This window comes from Mastigoproctus giganteus, chromosome 3 (assembly GCF_048544385.1).
Source record: "Mastigoproctus giganteus isolate SK-2022 chromosome 3, ASM4854438v1, whole genome shotgun sequence".
In the NCBI taxonomy this organism is placed as follows: Eukaryota; Metazoa; Arthropoda; class Arachnida; order Uropygi; family Thelyphonidae; genus Mastigoproctus; species Mastigoproctus giganteus.
Genome location: NC_143577.1, coordinates 192,225,558 through 192,242,819, shown reverse-complemented (window position 1 = coordinate 192,242,819; position 17,262 = coordinate 192,225,558). Strand labels below are relative to the sequence as shown.

General features: G+C 36.0%; 1 protein-coding gene across 2 annotated transcripts in view; it reads right to left on the bottom strand.

Annotated features, from left to right (window-relative positions):
- The window catches only part of LOC150088528 (ERO1-like protein beta), a 176,134-nt gene that overhangs the window by 35,310 nt on the left and 123,562 nt on the right, over window positions 1-17,262 (bottom strand). For both annotated transcript variants that reach the window (XM_090369548.1, XM_090369551.1), the window contains one exon: window positions 11,314-11,400. In XM_090369548.1, the coding sequence (XP_090225674.1) occupies window positions 11,314-11,400 (87 nt within the window). The remainder of the gene's footprint in view (window positions 1-11,313; window positions 11,401-17,262) is intronic.

Genomic DNA, 17,262 nt, shown 5'->3' with positions numbered 1-17,262 from the left:
TATATTAAAGGATGCAGCAAAGGAAGTAAGAAAACTGTTACCATAATTATTAGAGCTTCCTTGGACCCATGGACTGGAGATGTGATCCCAATTCATAAACGAGGATCAAAGGGTGACACAAGTAATTACAGACCTGTTAGTTTAACTTATGTTCAGGAAAAATTAATTGAAACACTGGTTAAAGACGCACTGCAGCAGTGGCGGATTTCCGCACGAGGCTCGCGCCTGGGGTCTCTTAAATCAAGTGGGCCTCAAATCTCAGGTCTCAAAAAAAAAAAAAAAAAAAAAGTTTCATTTAAAATTTTTACACTCATCTTTATTACTGTTACTGAATAAAACTATAATTTAAGATGAGAAGTTAGTATCCCTACATATTATATCAGATATCTATGCGAACTAAGTGAATCTGAAGTAGAATACATATTATCATTAATGCTTAAATTAAACACACAATTTTTCCCTAGTGGAGGTAATTCCACGAGTGAAGAACCCTGTGACGATATTGCTCAAGAAACGATATTAGATTTGTTCGCGAAGGCAGTTCAAAACTATTCGCAACTAATTGGGAACCAATAAGCAAGCGCAGTTGTCTTTTAAAGCCTCTGAAATCACTACTGCACTGGCTCACATGTAACGGAGCATCGTCTTTTTTTTAATAGCTTTCGGAACTAACATTTCTCTCACGAATCTGTTACAAAATACTAGAGTTTGGTGTTTTAGTGTAGGAGTATTTTTGTTTTGTTATCAAGTAAGTATCTGTAATATCTTATGTATTGTTTATGTATTTATCAAAACTGAATCGTTAGACGAGGCGTGACATTTATAGCAAGTGATAATTGGGAATTAATTTTTTAATTCCCAATTAATAAAATATGTATGAAAGAATTGCGCAACCAAAATGATTAAAATCGCAACACCAAATCTAGAGCGCGTGCTATAGTAAAAACGTGCGCATAGAATGCACACTGTAGTGGTACCGAATATATTTAGAGGGGGGGCCTCAAAATTGAATTGCGCCTGGGCCTCTCAAGTGCTAAATCCGGCAGTGCACTGCAGGATCATCTAGACAAGACTTCAGTTTTAGTTCAGACACAGCATGGGATTGTTAAGGGGAAGTCTTGTCTGACCAATTTGATTGGTTACTATGATGTGGTCACAAAGGAACTGGATGCAAATAATAATTTTGATATCATACACAGCCACTCCACAATTAACGTAAGGGTTGCGTTCCGACTTACAGATTTTACGTGCGTCAGAATTTCCCTCATGCTTGTGCAGCACTTGCAGCTATGCTCGCTGAATTGATTGAATCAAAAAAGAAATGTTCGACAAACAGGTGAATAGAATCATTTATTGTATTTATGCAATTTTTTTTATCTCATGTGCAGGAAAAATTAGAAAAGCATGAAATTTTAAAAATTATAAAATTACAAAAAAAGAGAGGCGACAGGGATAACGTCAGTAAGTTTTACCTCTCAAGCATCGTTGCCAGAATTGACGTCTTCAGCTGATAAGTATGCCACTATGGAGGTTGAGGGCTGTGGAGATTTAGAAGCAGTCGGCCGCTCAACTTTATGAAAGAACATATTAATGGATGACTGAACAGTAGCTTTTTTCTTTTCATCGTAGATTTATTTGTAGCAAGCAATCATATCATTCACCCCTCTTAACATTTAAGAGTCGTTCCCTGTCAGGATCCATCTTCTTAAACCTCGCCATTGCCGATGCAATTTCACGAAATGCCATTACCATCTCTCTGGTGATGAAGCATCTCAGCTCCTCATTTGGTTCATCTTGGCCTTGGTCAGCATTTTCTTCTTTCACTATCACTGCGTGCAAGTCAATAAGTTCTTTGTTACATAATTCCTTCTCTTCATCCTCTATTAACTCCTCCATGCCTTTGGCAACAACCTCCAACTGAAGTAACTCTGCAACCTTTACAATCTTATCTGTAGCCTCTTCATATGATTCATCTTTTTCAAACCCTTCAATGCCGTGGGCATATTTTCTTCCATGTGCCAATTAAACAACTTTTAATAATTTCCGCCCAGGCCTTATTAATGTTTTAGCTGGCGATTTCCAAAAGTCTCTTAACGTAAAATTTTTCTCTAACATAAAATTTTATGTTAGATAATAAAATTATCTAACGTAAAATTCCATCTACTACAGACAATGCCTGAGCAAATAGTATGCTTTTAAATTCGAAATAACTCTCTGATCCATAGGTTGGATGAGTGAAGTAGTGTTTGGCGGTAGAAATATGACTCTCACGTTTGAATTGAAATCATCTAGATGTGTAGGATGTCCAGGAGCATTATCTAATAGAAGCAAAATCTTGAAAGGAACATCATTGTCTTTACAATATTTTTCAACCTCGGGAATGAAGCAGCATTTAAACCAATCCTCAAAGAGAGGTATTGTTATCCATGCTCTCTGGTTCAATCGGATATGCACGGGTTAAATGCATGAGGATTTCCAGAATGGTACACAAGTGGTGGTATTAATCTGTAATCTCCCACTGCATTAGCCCCAAGCAAGAGCATGGCCCTATCTTTTGAAGCCTTGAAACCTGGCATTGTCTTTTCTTCTTTGGCAATATATGTTTGATCTGGAATTTTTTTTCAATACAGAGCAGTCCTGTCAACATTAAAAATTTGCTGCATTGAATAGCTGCCTTCATGAATAATTTTTTCCAACACATCACAAAATTTTTCTGCAGCTGCAGAATCGGCACTGGTGACTTCATCGCATACTTTAATGCTTTGGAAACCAGTGCAATGCTTGAACCTATTAAACCACCCATTGCTTGCCACAAACTTAGCTTGTGGTTCACTGTACTTATCAGTAGCGTAGCTACCCTTTTTCGGCCCGCAGGCAAAGAACATGTTCGAGCCCCTATTTAAGCATAAGTACACGTGCCTCAAGTGACCGGGATTCAAGCCCGTGACTGCTGAATACAGGCTTGAACCCCGTATTCGGCAGTCACGTCTTGTATTCTGTCTATCTTGTGAACTCCTCTGACCATTTGGTCATCCCGGAGTATAAACAGAAAATTTATTTTTAATTAATGAAAATTGCAAAAAGAGGAGACAGCCAAAGACGCCGGGCCCCTAAAGGGCCCAGGCGCAGAAGCAATTTCCTTGCCTACCTACATGGTAGCTACGCCACTGGTACTTATCCTTAATATCTTCATAAACACTTCTTGCTTTTGTTTGAATGGCCACTGGACTCAGGGGCACTTGCTTCTGGAACTGATTTTCCATGTATATTATTAATAGCTGTTTCATCTTCGATATAGCACCTGAACACTGTTTTGTGATCACTGTTGATCTTAAGTGCGTTGATCCTTTGACATGTTCTTTTATATGCATATTGTCCTTTAAAATAGTATTCAGAAGCAGCGAGAGCTAATTCCCTTGCAGTAGATGGCAAACTTTTTGTTCGTACTTCTTAATCATTTTCATCTTCATTTCTAAATCAATTTTGTTTCGTTTCCTGGCACTGCCGGGAAAACAGAGAACAAAAAAAAATGAAGAGTTTAATGAAATCTGCTTCTCAAAATTTCGATCAACATCAACCTTCTACATCGATTTCTCATCAAGAAGCTGGACCCTCAACATCATGTAATATATTCAAGATCTTCCTGAAGATTTCAATCCAGAAGATTTGAGTTCAAATGAATTACGTGTTTTATTTTATGTTTTGACATAAAATAAAACATCTTTCATGCGTACAGGGTACACACGCTGTTTTTTTTTTTTTTTTTTTTGTGGCCACATATAGCCTTGATCCTGAAACCTTCTTACATGTGGCACCATGCATGCTAACTATTAGACCACAGCTAGCCTTACCCAGTTGCAAAATACTGAAGGCAGATTGTGATGATAAGAAGGAACCTTGTTAACAAGACCATTATGTCTTACATAATTGCAGGCCTTAGAGAAATGTTGAAAGAAACTGTTTGATTTTCTGCAAAGTTTCTGTGGAATTGAGTTAACATAAGACAAGATATCACCAATGCATTGATATTGATACGAACAAGAGTCGTCTTGAAATGTGTTTTGTCTGCTAGGAGGAGGAGTATTATCAAAGTAATCAATGCAACAGTTAGAGGAACACTAAGATGCTAATTAGAGGAACACTAAGATGCTAATGAGCTGGCTCTCTTTACATGAGAAGATAACAGAATCATCAGGTAACAGAGGTGGAAGTATGGATGAACAGAAGTTGTAAGAAGAAAGTTTCTTACTCCTAGCATATTTAAAATTGAATTTGGGTTTATTACTTATTTGTTTATAAATCTTGAGCTTTAATACAGGCAGAAAATGAAGCTGCAGATTTTTATTCAAGCCATTTGTTATGCTATACTGAACAGCTTAGCACATTTTTTTTAATACCATGGATTAGATAAAGGAAAAGAATTTAGGATGGAATGAGAAATAAATGATTTCATCTCTAGAGGAATAATTTTGATAACATGATTTGGAGTAAATTTTAGTAGCAGAATATTTAAATAATATTTAATTCGACCAAGAAAAAGAGAAACAGAAACTTCACAGATATCCTATTTTGCATACTTGCATGCCAAAGAATATGAAGCCATGGGACAGAACCTCTATTGGAGAAGAGATTATCACTAAGTTGCGATCTGAAGCACCTAGTGGACAATTAACATTAATTGGGAACTTTGATGGTTCATTGGTGGGGAAATGACTAAGAGTGTTAGATGTTGGGTTAGGATTAGCTGGCATTCTAGAAGGTAAATGAACAAGTTATGTAAGACAATTAGGTCAATAGCGACGCCTCAGCATCTCTACCAGATGGGTCAATACCAAATAGAGTTATTAAAATCAAAATCACTACAGAAAATTACTTCAGTGTTAGGAAAGCTAAAATGGATAAAAAAAAAAAAGTAAAATTCCAGATAAAGTAAAAAAATATGAGTGATTTGTAAAGTTGGTAAAGCAGTAGTGGAAACAAATGAATTTGACAGAATGAGGGAAGACAATCAAAAAGAGATGATTACAGATATTTATAAGAAAGGCATGAAGCAGAAAACAAACATCTGCGTGAAGGAATCATAAGAGTGAATAATTTGTACAAATGAAATAAATGGTGGCTAAGGTAATTGATAATCATGATTCTTTCAGAAAAAGTAAGTTTGGCTTAGCAGATTATAGATGAAAGTGGAGATTGTTGAGATTAAAACAGAGGCTATGTATAATTTAAAATGAATTAGGAAGTTTTTGTGAGGCTTAATTCTTCTCAGGGATAAGTTTGTTTAATTAGTTTGACCATTCATGATGAACTGATTTGGAGTGAGTGAAGTTGGGTTAGGGTAGGGTGAACACACGAAAGTCTGTGCACAATTTGAAGTGGTGTTATCAACAGCACCTAAAACTGTGAAATCATGACCACTGAAGTGAGATATCACTTCTGGTAGTCATGACTTTGCAAGGTAAACACTGCTGTATGTCCATTCTTCCTTTTATTATAACACTAGTTGTGTTACTGATTTAATTGTGATTTTAGTTAAATTCTAATGTAATTGAATTTAGTAAAAAACAGTAATCTGCACCTAATAGCAGCAGTTACAGAAACTTATAAAAGTTCATTATATGAAGAACAAGAAATCTACATTACAGGCATTATTAAATGTCTTTGTTAGTAAAGACATGCTATTTCAAATGCAGCTTTTGTGCATATTTAAAAAAAAAGTTTTTTTTTTTTTTTTTTTGTTAGTTGTTGGCGCATCGGCTTCTGTGGCCATAATGCACCTCCCAAAGTTTTTGCATTTTGCTCTGATCCAAGCCCGAGGCGGGATTCGAACCCGTGATCTTTGGGTTGCCAGGCAGGCACTTTACCCACCTGGCTAGCCTGGTCGGCTTAAAAAAACTAAATTTGTTTTAAGAGTAAATGCATATGTGTAACATATGCATTTACTCTTAAAATATCAGTTGCAAAATTTAGATTTTAAATACTTATGTGTGTTTAGTCAGTTTAAAATAATATTAACTATGTAGAAAGAAATCTTGCTAATGAGATTCCTAAATACTACAATGACAATTTTTGTTCTACGTTTATTAAAATACACATCTTTTGATTACTTCAAAAGAAAAATGATTATTACACTTAAACTTTAAACCATTGAAAAGAAAGCATAATAAGCATTGCTAATCACTGTATCATGCTAAAGTAAACACTCTTTAACAGGAATTCTTTATGAAACAGCAAATGTTTTTAGATAAAGAAAACTCAATTTAATTAATAATCATGAATTATTAGTTTACTTCAATCAAGTATATGAACACAGAGTTTGAAAATGGTATGTATAAGAACAAATATAGTTTAAAAAGGATATCTTATCATTCATTACATATTAAATAAGGTGGGAAAACTATTTCTGAAACTCACTTTCCAGTTTAAAGTATATAGTCTTAATGACCTCTATACAGTGCAAGAAAATCAACAATGAAGAGTATTGAATTTGTTTCGAAATGTCTAAAATAAATTGTATTATATATGAATATTAACAGTATTATGTGAACAAGTCAACAACAAAAGAAATCAGATTTATGCAGGGTATTATTTTAAAAGTAGACTCATGTTATCCGAATTAAGTAAAATACTAACAAGTAATGCTTCCTGGTGTAACTGTGCTAGTGGAGAATGTTACATAATTAGAGAAAGTGACAGTTTTGCATTTCAGGTGTTTGTTTTTTGTCTCAATTTGTGTTGGAAATCACACAAATCATTACTGGCAAATAAACATTGTGCCATATACCACTGAGAAATGCGTGTTTTTTAGTGGGATCATATTTGGAAACGAAGTGTTACAGTGAATGTCAACAAAAATTTGTTGAAAATTTCTCTAACACTAATTGCTATACAAAGATTCAATTTTCAAGATAATAAAGAAGTTTCTATTAGTGTGAATCAGTTGGGAATAAGGAACTTGAAAGAAGGAGTATTTCACACATGGCACTTTAGATGACATTAGACAAACAACTTTACAATCTCCAAACAAATCAGCATTCAAAAAGGGGATATCACTTGGTTCAGCTCATTTTGTTGTAAGAAAACAAGATACCTAAAATTTTTTTCATACTGAATCCACAGTATGCTCAAGCTATCAGGATAATGTTATTAAGATAAGATCATAGTACTGTTGCTGATTTCAAAGTGTACTTTGCTGTGCAGATATTGAAATTTTGGAAAAAATTTATTTCACTGACAAAGTATGGTTTCACCTTAGTGGCTATGTCAACAGTTGAAATTGGAGCATAAAGAGTACAGTACTGAAAATCCACACATTTTTTGTGAAACTCCTGTAACATGCCATGCTCAAAAAAAAAAAAAAAAAAAAGAAAGAAAAAAAAAGTGTTTGGTGTAGCATATCTTGAAGGATAGTTAGGCCCATATTTTTTGAACAAACTGTCGCCTTTAATGTTCACCAAGTCATCATAATGCAGTTTATTGCATTGCTAAAGGAAAATGCAAGAAAAATCTGGCTTCAACAGGACAGCGCAGCCTGCCATACTGCATGTCCAGCTACTAAAATATTGCAAGTTTTTTTCTGGGGACAGGGAGGAATCCAAATCATGTCACACAGACTTTGGCACCTAGGCCTCCTGATTTAACATCCCCAGACTTCTTTTTATAGGAGTTATTAAAGCAGAAAGCTTACAAGACCAAACTACTAAGCATTCAGCAGCCCAAAGTGAACATTGAAAATACTGTAAGGAATGTATCAACACAAATGAATGTAAGAAATACTGTAAGGAATGTATCAACACACATGTTGCAACATGATCAAAATAGTGAATTTATGTATTGCTAATAATGGAGGACACTTTTGCATTATTTATAAACTATTATTTGTTAACTATTCTGATAATAAATTGTACTTTCCTTTGATTGCTTTTGGGTTTACTATTAAAATGAAATCAAATATACTTCCAGCTTTTATGTGAATACCAATTAGTATATTATATATGCCCCTCCATAATCAAAAATATGTGCTATTTCTAAGTTAGCTGAAGATGATTCTGGTAACTATAAACATTAAAGAAATTTTTATTAAATGAATAAATTAACACATTTATGGTCATAAGCCAGGTGATCATAATTCAGGGAATGATCTGGTAATTTTTGATATCAGCTGCATTTAAAAGTTGCCATTATGTGAATTTAATGACATATCACATGTGAGGAGGTAAGTTTTCTGCATAATGAATCATTAGAATATTTTTTTTTAGTATGCCATTCTCTCTTCTCTTCACCTGGCTAATAACTTTTCAGAGGTAGCATCTAGATCTTGAACAAGTTTGTTGAGACCTATTCTTCACTAATTGTAATTAATTTGTTAATTGTTTTTTAACTCCTTAACCCAGTTCAAAACAGTGATTACAGTAAACCCTTGATTTTTTATGGACTTCAGATTTAACAGACAAAAAAACTTCACTGGCATAAGAGTGTATTTTAAAAGTGCTCATGAAATCGGCAAACTGGAACCCATGAATCATGGCAGCCAACAGCAAGTATCCTAGTCACTTATCAGATCATTAAGTCCTTATCTGTATCATGCTGATTATAATTATTTTTATTATAACCTCACTTAACAATGTATCACTATGGCCCCTAAAAAAAAAATCTCATGAAAAGAGAAAGCATGTGCATCTGGGTGTTACACAGAAATTATCTTCTACAATTTATCAACTATTAAAGTTAAAGTAAATAAAAGTTTATATTTTATTTTTGAGAAAGAGAGAGAGAGAGAGAGAGAGAGAGAGAGAGAGAGAGAGAGAGAGAGAGAGAGAGAGAGAGAGAGAGAGAGAGAGAGAGAGAGAGAGTTTAAATTTTCAGTTACATGGGATAAATGGCCTCAAAAAATCTTTCAATTAATGGATATTCTGCAATAAGAGACACCATTTATTCCCATTTATTTATTATTATATTTATTGCCATTTATTTATTCACTTATATTTATATAAATGGATTTTACCTCATATGTACCATGCCCACATTTTAACCTAATTTGAATTTAATGATACATGTATTACTAATCAACCATTCTTCAATGTCACTTATTTCATAAATTAAAATATACAAAAAGCAACTGTTGGTTGCTATGATTCATGGATTCCATTTGTCTCTTAGGGATGTCAATCAACATGGAATTCTATATCAATATTGAGACTCATTTTGTTTTATAGGATTTGAAATAATTTGAATACTTAAGTAATTAAGCTCAACTTACATATTTTAACTCCATTTTCAATTAAATTACACTGTTTATATAGAGTAAAATATGCATATTTACTTTTATAAAACAGTATTGTGTATCAGGGTTTCCCCACTATTTTTCCAGTATCTGTATATTGTATTTGCAGTTCACAGAACTTTTTTTGCCACATAAGGGAAAGAAAACTGTATATCTGTACAAGTATTTCCATATTATTTCATCTGTAATGCTATTAAAAAAAAAAAACACTGACTCGTATTTATAAAATGCCTTTATTATAATAAAATAAAATAAAATATATGCGTACTGACTGTATGTTAAAATATCAAAATAAAATAAAATAAATAAATAGCATATCACGAGAATAAAATACAATAAAATAAAGTTAAAAGTGCTAAAAACCATTAACACAGTAGCTTTCGGCAACAGCGGACACCTCCATCAGCAATAATGGTTACAGGTTATTCGACAATTTATATAACACATACGTCTCAGCAGGTCCGTAACACCAACTATGGCATCTGCGCACAGTCTACTTCTCGTAGACTGGAACCAGAAATTGGATGGGCCACTCTAAATTGTTCGTCTCTCCTTAGGATGAGGGCTTCAAAGAGTGGATGCATGCGACAGCCCTTATCCCTATTAAGACTGTAGCGTTCGGATGAACATATTCTTAAACTCTCCAGCCATTTCCGGTTCCAAAAGCCATGTGCTCTATCTACGATCACGGCTTCTTTAGTTGTAATGCCATGCCTGGTTCCCCAGGCATGTTCAGCCACGGCTGAACCTCCATAATTAGTGGTCTTGAGGGCTCTATCGTGTTCCCCCAGGCGATCCCGCAGCCTGCATTTCGTTTCCCCCACATAACACTCCCCACAATCAGGGCACTCAATTTCATATATAACCCCACTAGTGTCATTACCCACAATAGGATCTTTGGTTGCGGACACTACTGTGTGCAGCCTCCGATCCGGCACCTGCACACAACGTTTCTTACACGAATGTAAGATACGGGAAATGGGTTCCGAAATGCCCGGATAGTAGGGAATGTATGCGGTGGCAACAGATGTAAAAGCATCTCTTCGACTATTACTCCTACCTCTTAAACCTCTCTCAATAATGTTCTGGGAATAACCGCACGTTACTAGGTCTGCTGTAACACGTTTAATCTCGTCGGCTCTCTCTTCAGATGAGGAGCAGTGGGACTCCACCCTTTCCATTAAGGCCTTAACCACACTATTCTTGTGGGCCTGAGCAGTTTTAAAGTGTGTATTGGCCACGACACATAGGTTTTCTGTAAATCTTAGTTTTCAAGTGTTGGCCTTTTTTTTTTTTTTTTTTTTTAAATAACATTACAGATGAATTATAGAGTTTCTGACTCCAGAGGCCTCTTCAATGAATTATTTCCATATTGACTACTTTTCTCCAATATTATATTTTCTCGATTTATCAATACTGATTGACATCTTTACTTAATTTTAATGGTGTAATACCTCAATGAAAATTAGCTGTTTTGTTTTTCCACTCACATTTTGTTTTACAAAATGCGAGTGGACAAAAAGTCTTGGTATTTGTCATAGAATTTCATTCAAACAGAAAGGGTGGAACATAAAAAATAGTTATGTTTATGACAATTTTTAAATCTATTTTAACCTACAAAGTTGAAAACTGATAAGAATTAAAGGGACTAATAAAAAATTTGGAAATAAGATTTCAGGAAAATAAATTAGACTAAAAAAATGGAACAATAGCAAGATCATATACCATTAAAACATGAATATAGAAGGTTTTTTTTTTTTAAATAAATGCCAAAATAACTTAAAGCCACGAAGCATCTGTGTTTTCCACCTGTAAACTGCAGGATAAAATGGCCCTGGATGAAATCTTACACAACTGCATGCCATTACCTAACTAAGTTTACTTGTAAAGGTATGATGCCATAAACATGATCTGAACCTAAGATCTTCCAAATGGATAACAGGGACATAACCACTATCCTAAAACAGATGAATGGCAAAAAGTTTTCTCGTAATATACCTGAATTTCCATGAATAATATTTAAAATTTACCTGCAGTTTCCCCCAGAGTCTGCATTTTTCACATCCAACGCAATCCATAATACGGGAAATGTTTCTAAAATGGTGCTTTAACTTTTCCTATGAACAAAAATGCAAAATTATGAAAAGAATTAAAAATATTAAGACTCATGTCACAGAATTCTTAATCTAAAACAAAGGAAAATAAAAATGTAAAATATAACAATTCTGTCACAATGGGTATAATGATATATATTAGCAGATAATTACATAAATATACATCAGATTATATGCATGTGCATATACAAATACATTATTTTGGGCAATTTTAATCATTGGTGGACATAAATGCATATAAGACAAATATTACTAGCAAGATTGCATACTGTGGCAATAAAGTTCCCAGATGCCCTGTAGCACTCATGTTTGATAAGTTTGAAAATAAATGGAAGTGGTATGTTGTGGTTCAAACTTATCCTAACAGATGGTGGTACAGAGATTGTCTGGTTGCAAGTAACAACAGGACAATCTTGTACAGAGGCTGACTAGTTGCAAGTAACAACCTGTTTCATTAGAGCATTAATGTTCTGTGTCACAACTTTGCAATGGATGTAGCAAGGAACAAATATAAAGAATTGCTTTAAACTGCAAAAATCTGCAATAAAAACATGAGAAATATTAAGAATTGTTTATGGTGATGAAACATTAAGTCAACCAGTGTGCTTGAATGGTATAAGCGGTTCAAAGACAGATGCAAGGTTGTTCGTGATGACCCAAGAAGTGGGTGTTTGTCATCCTCTCCAAGTTAGGACAGAGTTGCAAAAGTTTGGTAAACTGTGGCAAAAGATCATTGTTTGATCCTCAGAATGCTGACTAATGAGTTGGATATGAATAATGAGGTGATTTGTCAAATTGTCCATGAAGATTTAGGGTAAAGGTCTGTGCAAAATTTGTGCCACAGAGCCTCATGAATGAGTAGAAGTAAAGAAGACAATCCTAATTTCCTCAACTGTACTTTCAATGGAGATGAGTGTTGGGTATTTCAGTACCCAGAGATAGCGTCAGAGCATGTAGTAGATTTCAAAATCACCATCAAAGAGTCAGGATCAGTCAGAAGCCCAGGATAAAGATGAGGCTGATCATGCTTTATCAATGCTGTTTTCTATGTACAGGTGCTTCAAAGACTATTCAAGCACATTTCCTTGGTGAGGTGCAATTTCAACAGAAAGGCAGCTAGTTCTTGTTGCATGACAATACCCATGCTGCACTTGTGAAGATTTCTGAAGAAACCATGGCATTGTACAGATCAACCATCCATTCTAATTTCCCAATCTAGCACTAGCAGACATCTTCCTCTTCCTCAAGGTGAAAACTACCCTTGAAGGAAAGAGATTTCAGGATATTGAGGACATAAAGAAAAATGTAACTGCTGAACTAAAATCATCTCTTTGGACATCTGCACTTACCCTTTTCAGAAACTTTTAAAACAGCATAATAAGCATAAAGGCGACTACGGAGGTCTGAGACAATATTTAAATTCTATACAGTGAGACCAATTGATGATGTCACCAACAGCAAATTCAAAATGGGAAGCATTCAAAGGATTAATCTTGGAAGCTTCTAGGCTTTTCATACCAAATAAGAAATATTGTTCAAGATTTAGGCCAAAATGGATGTCATATATTTGGATCTTAGAGAGGCTTTTGATGCTGTTGCACGTGGAAGACGGCTGCACAAATTGGAGCAGTGTGGCATTGGAGGCAAATTGCTGGTATGGATAAAGGGATGGTTGAGTGGGAGAAGACAGAGTAATAATCAATGGACACCGCTCTTTGTGGACTAATGCTATTAGTGGAGTCCCCCAAGGTTCAGTGTTGGATCCATTGTTGTTCTCTGTATTTATTAATGATGGTATATCAGGCATAACGTCTAAGTTTGCAGATGATACGAAGGTTGGCAGGGTTGTTAATGACAGTATGCTACTGCAACAGAATCTAGAAAAGTTGAGCAGATGGGATGAGAGGTGGCAACTGAAGTTTAACACTGACAAATGTAAAGTAATACGTATGGGAAGCAGTAACCCCAGAGTAACTTATCAACTCTGTGGTACTACACTGACAGTGGTAGAGAATGAAAAGGACCTGGGGGTAATTGTGCAGGCAGATATGAAGTTTTCTGAGCAGTGCAGATGGTCTGCAAGAGTCACTCATGGTGCCTTGTCAATGATAGCAGGGATAAGGAGTGATTATCCCCTTGTACAAGGCGATGGTCGGGCCACACCTTGAGTACTGTATACGGGTCTGGAAGCCTCATTTTAAGAAGGATGTAGAGCTGTTGGAATGAGTACAGAGAAGGGCAACAAGATTAGTGAATGGAACAAAGGGTTGCTCTTACGAAGAAAGGCTTAAGTTTTGCAGATTACAGTGTCTGGAGACTAGGCACCTGCGAGGTGATCTGATTGAAGTGTATAAAGTCTTGAATGGTTTGAGCATGCTCAATGCTGATGGGATTCTTCCTCTTGCTCAGAATAATCACCCGAGAGGGCATAAATTCAAATTGAGGAAAGACAGTTGTAGGATAGATGTGTGGAAGTTTGCCTTTAGCCAGAGGGTAGTTGATTGATGGAACAGACTTCCATCTTTTGTTGTGGAAGTTGATAGCCTAAATAAATTTAAGGCTGAGCTGGACAGGTATTTGGAACGAACGGAGGGGTGAAATGGGAGTGGTTTTTTTTTTTTTTTTTTTTTTTCTTTTTTGGCTGATGCTGCATAAGCTTGCTTTCTTCCATCGTGTGCCTCTACTAATGCTAATGCTAATCTGAAGCAAGCTTATAACAGCATCAGCAAAAAAAAAAAAAAAAAACCTTCCCATTTCACCCATCCGGCCACTCCAAATGTCTGTTTAGTTCATCCTTAAATTTATTTAAGCTATCAACTTCCATAATAACAGATGAAAGTCTGTTCCAGCAATCAACTGCCTGCTGGATAAAAGCAAAACTTCTGCACATCTATTCTACAGCTATCTTTCCTCAATTTGAATCTATGATCCCTCAGGTTCTTAATCTGAGCAAACAGAAGTATCCCATCAGTACTGAGCTTCCTCAAACCATTCAAGGCCTTATACACCTGAATCAGATCATCTTACATATGCCTAGTCTCCAGGTGCTGCAATTTGCAGAACTTAGGCCTCCAGAGATGAGGTGTCCAGACCTGTATGCAGTTACTTAAGATGTGGCCTGACCATTGCCTTATCCATTTTTATAAACAAGATTTTAACTCAACATTTCTGAAAAGAGAAAATGTCTGCAGTAGTATATTTCTTGAAGCAATCATAATCGGTTTGATGTCTAACAGATAATCCAAACAGAAATCCATAGGCAGAAACCACTAAGGTGCCTAGTCTCCAGATGCTGCAACTTGGAGAACTTAAGCTTCTCTTGGTAAGAGTACCCTTTATTCCTCTCACCAATCTTGTTGCCCTTCTCTGTACTCATTCTAGCAATTCTACGTTTTTCCTAAAATGAGGTCTCCTGACCTGTATGCAGTACTCTAGGTGTGGCCTGACCATTGCCTTATACAAAGGGATAATCACCTCCTTGTCTCTGCTAGCAAAATTCCTACATATCAGTGATAAAACTCCATGACCTACTCTGGCAGCCTATCTGCACTGCTCAGAGAACTTCATATCTGACTACACAATTACCTCCAGATCTTTTTCATTCTCCACTTCCCTGAGTAGTACCACACAGTTGGTATGTTTCTCTTGGGTTACTACTACCCATGTGCAGTACTTTGCATTTGTCAATGTTAAACTTCGGTTGCCACTTCTCAGCCCATCTGCCTAACTTTTCTAGATCCTGTTGCAGTAGCATAGTGTCCTTACTGTCATTAACAACCTTGCCAACCTTGGTATCATCTGCAAACTTGGACATTAATCTTGATATACCTTCATCGATATCACGTTAAATACACAAAACAACAATGGGCCCAGCACTGAACCCTGGAAGACTCCACTAATAACATTAGTCCACATAGAGCAGCATCCATTTATTACCACTCTCTGCCCTTAATGCCATAACACTGAAATTTGTACAGCAGTCCTCCATGTGCAACAGTATCAAAAGCTTTCCTGAAATCCAAGTTTATGATATCAAAATTATTTTTTGCATCCAGTTTCTTTGTGACCACATTGTAGTATCCAATCAAATTGGTCAGACAAGGCTTCCCTTTAACAAACACATGCTGTGTCTGAACTATTACTGCAGTCTTGTCTAGGTGATCCTGCATCACTTATTTAACCAGCGATTCCTATGTTTTCCGAGGAAATGAAGTTAAACTAACAGGTCTATAATTATTTGTCACCCTTTGAACACCCTTTGTGTATTGGGGATACATTTGCGCACATCTCCAGTCCATGGGGACCTCCCCTGAATTTAGAGTTTAGTAAACTTCTGTCCATCCTTCCTTACAGAATTCCTCATGTGTGAATGTAGATGCAAAATATTCATTCAGTTTGTCAGCTATCTGAGCAGGATCATCAACAGTCGAACCACAAACATCAAGCGGACCAATCTGATTCTCCCCTTCCTTCTAGAGTTCACACAAATAAAGAAGTCTTTGTTGTTTATCTTTGCATCCTTTGCCAAGGATTTCTCATAATTAGCTTTCACTTGCCTAACTTCCTTTGTAACTTGATTACAGACTAGCTTATATCTGTAATACAGGCTTCTGTATCAGCTGATAATTTATATGCATCCCACGCATTTTTCTTCTCTGCTACGAGCCTCATTAGTTTATCTGACCTCCATCTAGGTCTAAATCTTGAACAGTATTTCTTAGTTGGTATGAAAAGCCTAGTTGCTTCCAAGATTAATTCCTTGAAGACTTCCCATTTAGAACTCGCTGTTTTTAACATCATCAGTTCCATTCTGTAGAATTTAAAAACTGTCTGAGATCACTGTAGTAACCTTTACCCTTGGTGGTAGTTACATCTTTAAGTAAATCCCACATCAGTACATTGTGATCACTGTCACCTAGTGGTCCGTTTATCTACAAATTCTTAATGCATGAATAATTACTGCTGATAATCAGATCAAGAGTATTACTTCCTCTGGTTTCCCTCTCGAACATGTTGCTGTAGAAAACAATCCTCCAATAAATCCCAGATAAATCACGCAAAAAATCCCACTAGCAAGATAAGTCTTGCTAGCGTGCAAGTGACCAAACACAAGTTCCAATCAACATCTGGAAAGTTAAAATCCCCCACTGCAAGATATTCTGATTTACTGGTCCACTCTATTTCTCTGCACCATTGTTCTCTGTAATCATGAGAGTCATTAGGCCTATAACACTCTCCTACTCTCATTTTCCCTTTCCCAGTGTTTATGTCACACCAAACTGATTGAAAATTGCACTGTCCACCCATGTCAACTGGATGAACTTACTTAGATTTTACGTTTCTTAATTACCAGCATAACCCCTTCTCCCTTCCTGTCCTGTCTATCCTTTCTGTATACATTGTACTCCCCAAATTCCAATTCTGCACTTCTTATATCTGTGTGACACGATGTTTATGATATTCCAACAATATCTGTCTTTGATGTCTTGATCAGCACTTCAAATTCATCAAATTTTTTAACTATACTTCTAGCATTGGTGTACATGCAAGTATACTTGCACCTTACTCTTAGTTACCCTAACACAGCCCATATATTTACTTGTTCCATGATGACTCCCAGCAGCTCTTGAAATCCTCAGCAACTTGAGCTCTAGGCTACTGCTCATTACAATAGGAGTAGTGCAAGAATTACTTCTGCCACTGCCTGGAGCTACTGTTAATCTTTTAGTCTGTGAATCCCACTAAGCTAGCAGTTTCCCACCCACCTAACACTGCCTCATTAGCATCAGCAAATATTCTTGCACCCTTTCTATTTAAGTGTGTGCCATCCCTGTATAAGCAGTCTCTCCTCTTAGCAATCGCAGA